Genomic DNA, 3,511 nt, shown 5'->3' with positions numbered 1-3,511 from the left:
GTGGAGGCCGGGAGTTCTTCGGATAGGTGGTTGACAGATGGAGATCCTATAGTTTCAGCTAGTAGGTCATGGATCATGTTATGTTCATGTTGTGAGCAGGTAGGTCATCGTACCTCCAGTTTTGTAATAGACCTAGTCCTGTATGTTGGTTGTTGGTTCTTGCGGTTTTCTTTTGGGTAGTAGTAGTTTGTAATCAGACCATATGATTTCTTTATATGCAATCGGAGGGAGAGGCCCCTCTTTTGCTTAAAAAAAACAATAAGTGATTCAGAAATCAAACTGGCTACAAACCTAGCATTGGATATCAAAAAATCAGATTGACCAGCACCGAGAGAATATGTGCATAAGGAAGAAAAGGAAACAATTCTAAAGATATGCTATAAAGATGGAAGCATGTACCTGGGACATTGATCATCCATCCATTAGAACATTAATCTCTGCTGCAGTTGAACAGCGATGCAATTAGAGCCTCTCAATTGCATCTCAAGCATGAAAAACTTGGAAGGAAGTTTTTCCACAGTCACCAACTGAGCAGCATAATTTGCAGAAACAGTCAAACAAAACCATGAGGTCATATGCAAGAAAAATGTAAGGCTCTAGGATTTAAGAAATTTTCTCTGATAGATGAGTGAAATGTGATGTACATGATACAACATTTAGACCAAAGAGAGTACACGATGCTAATCTCCCAAAACTATTCCACCACAAAGCAAGTCAAGTTCTGTACGCGCGAGCCTACAAGCCCCCCCAGGACACCTGGAACAAAATTACCTCCATGTACCAAGAACCCAATCAAAGATGTAAATCAACTTTCGCCATGTTTGGGATCAAAAAAGTCCAGCCAGAGTATGAATAGAAGCCACTCGATGTATATACAGCACTTGGACATTGTAAAGAAGAACACCGTTAATATTCTTCTCCCATGCATCTCCACAGCACATGTGACCTAATAGTAGCCCTTTGCGCCTCTGGATTGGTACAGCTCCAACCTGATCTTCGCCTCTGGCAACAAGTTCTCGATTGTCGGGTCTTGCATCATGTATGCTTGTTTGGAGGCCCATTCGAGCACCGTGAGGATCTCAGCTTGTGCCAACTCCTCGCTGTCTGGGACATTGTGTGCAATGTAACATACAAGGGTGAGTGCTGCCAGCTGAACCGCCTGCTCGCTGAAATACACGAGCTGAACAAGATGCTTTGCGCCACCCGCATCGACGATTGCTTTGGAATGGTCAACGCGCAGGTAATTGTCCGTGCACACAAACTTGGTAAGGGACATTGCTGCCTCCTTGGAGACATCTGCTTCCCTCTCATCGAGAAGCTTCACCAGTGGCCCAATGATCCTAGTCTCTGTTGCACGGAAGGTTCTGGACAGGCAGCCCAATGAGATAATGCAAGGAATCAGGAGCTCATCATACTCGGCCTTCTCGACAACACGCAGGAGCTGGTCAACAACGGCACGGGCGGCGGGAGAGGTCGGTTTAAATGCTGAGCGTCGCAGGTCGGAGTTCTGCTCGGCGACACTGCAGATCTCCATGAGAGCCATCGCAGAATTGTATTGCACGTCGCCTTCCCCCTTTTCCAGAAGAACCGCAAAGCAGAGAAGAGCCCTTGACTCGGTGATGCTCTTGCAGATAGCAGCATTGCCCTTGGCGAGGTGCCACAGAGCCTTGGCGGCATTGGCCTTCATGTATGCCTTTGTCTCGGGGTCCTCGAACTCCCTGCCCCTTGTGGTTGTCCCTGACAGTGATGCATTATGCTGCTTTGACGCGATAGCACCGCCTCCGTTACCGCCCTTGCTGCTGCCGCCATTGAAGTTGGAGTTGGAGTTGGAGGAGTTGGACTTTGAGGCCATGGTGGACTGGACCAAACTGTGCATCTCGTTCTTGCTCTGGGAAGCATTTCCAGCAGCAGGGTGCCTCTCTGTGTTATGCTGATGCTCCTCGAGCAAGTCCGGCATGCCGTTGTTGTTCTTTTTGTCCATGACGACGGAATGTATGCACAACTTGGAGGTGATGGCGTACTTGGAGTGCTCCTGCACGGTCTCGAAGGCGAGGTGGCCGACGAGCAGGCGGATGGCGTTGTGCTGGGCGAAGGCGTCCTGGCACTTGGGGTGGTTGGCGGCGAGCTCGGAGATGGCCCATGCGACCATGGCCTGCACCTTCATGGGGGCGTCCTTGAGCACCTTGGCGAAGGCGGCGCAGGCGCCCGCGAGCACCATCTGCTCGACGCACTCGGGGTCGCGGCCGAGGAGTCCGATGGCGAGCGCGGCGCTCTCCTGTCCCTCGAGGCGGCCCTCCTTGACGAGCCTGAGCAGCGGCGGCACCCCGTCCTCCTCGATGATGAGCTTGGAGTAGCGGTCGTTGTCGCGGGCGAGGGAGACGAGGCTGGCGGCGGCGTCGGCGCGGGCGTCGAGGTTGCCCGTGTAGAGCACCGCGATCTGCTCCCAGATGAGGAAGAGGATGGGCTCGTTCTGCGCGATGGGGGGCAGGCCGATGTGCATGTCGAAGTCGTCCTCGCCGGCGCCGGCGGAGGAGGAGGCGGAGACGCGGAGCAGCCAGGAGAGGTCCCCCGTGGAGTTGTCGAGCTGGTTGGCCATCTTCTTGAATGACCCGGCCGGGATGATGGTGAAGACCCGGCGGACGAGGCCGTGCGCGCGGCACTTGTCGACCAGCGCCAGCGCCTTGTCGAGCGCCTTCTCGGTGTCGTCGAAGATGCGGCGCGCGGGCCGCTCGTAGAGGTCGGCGCGGGCCGCCTGGCGGAGCAGCGCGGCGAGGCGCTCCACCTTGGCCTTGAGCTCCACGCACTCCTGCCGGAACGTGTAGGCCTCGTCGGACCACTTGATCACCTGCTCCGCCAGCTGGATCGGGCGCGCCAGGATCTGCTTGAGGTCGTCCATCTCGGGGGCGGTCCCGACGGCGGCGCCGCGCGGCCGAGCCGCAATGGGTGGGGTGGAGGGAGGGGGGCTAGTCTAGTTGCTACTCCCCGTCGGTGCGGGCGGGCGGCGGCCTTCCTTCCTCCCTGCCTCCTCCGGATTGGGGGCGGCGGGGTTGGGGGAGGGGGAGGAGGAGGAAGGGGGTGGGGGAGCGTGCTGCCGCTGCCGGGGGTGGGGTGGGGAGTAAATTGGGAATCGGTTTGGGTTTTTCGGGGAGGGGTTACTCTCTCTAGTTGGGCAGGGGTGCGCGTGAGCTGGAACCCGCGCACACGACACGCACCACCCACGCCCACGGGCGGCCGGGTCGGGTCGGGTCGGGTCGGGTGCGTTTGGCTCGTGCTCCCTCCCGCGGTGATTTTTGGGGGCCATTTTCCCGGCTCCCCTATATCTCCGTGCGTGCGTCGTTTTCAGTCGTGGCCTCGCCCCCGCGGGGTCAATGCTATGCCATGCCATGCCATGCGCCCGGGTGCTGCGGGTGGTTGGGCTCCGGCTCCGCTGGCCGGGTCGTCGCACCGGACAGAGGCGACGTGGGGATGGTTAGGTGCGACAGCACGTGGAGGGAGCCGTGCGTGCCGGCGC

At 57.3% G+C, this 3,511-nt stretch overlaps 1 protein-coding gene across 1 annotated transcript; it reads right to left on the bottom strand.

Annotated features, from left to right (window-relative positions):
* Window positions 1–602: 602 nt before the first annotated feature.
* Window positions 603–3,081, bottom strand: LOC123104601 (uncharacterized). The gene has a single exon (XM_044526475.1). The coding sequence runs from the start codon at window positions 2,894–2,896 to the stop codon at window positions 947–949; it is 1,950 nt and encodes a 649-aa protein (XP_044382410.1). The 5' UTR covers window positions 2,897–3,081; the 3' UTR covers window positions 603–946.
* Between the last annotated feature and the right edge of the window lie 430 nt (window positions 3,082–3,511).

Source organism: Triticum aestivum, chromosome 5A, assembly GCF_018294505.1.
Source record: "Triticum aestivum cultivar Chinese Spring chromosome 5A, IWGSC CS RefSeq v2.1, whole genome shotgun sequence".
NCBI classification, from domain to species: Eukaryota; Viridiplantae; Streptophyta; class Magnoliopsida; order Poales; family Poaceae; genus Triticum; species Triticum aestivum.
The sequence above is the reverse complement of the archived record's forward strand: the minus strand, read 5'-3'. Positions and strand labels throughout refer to the sequence as shown.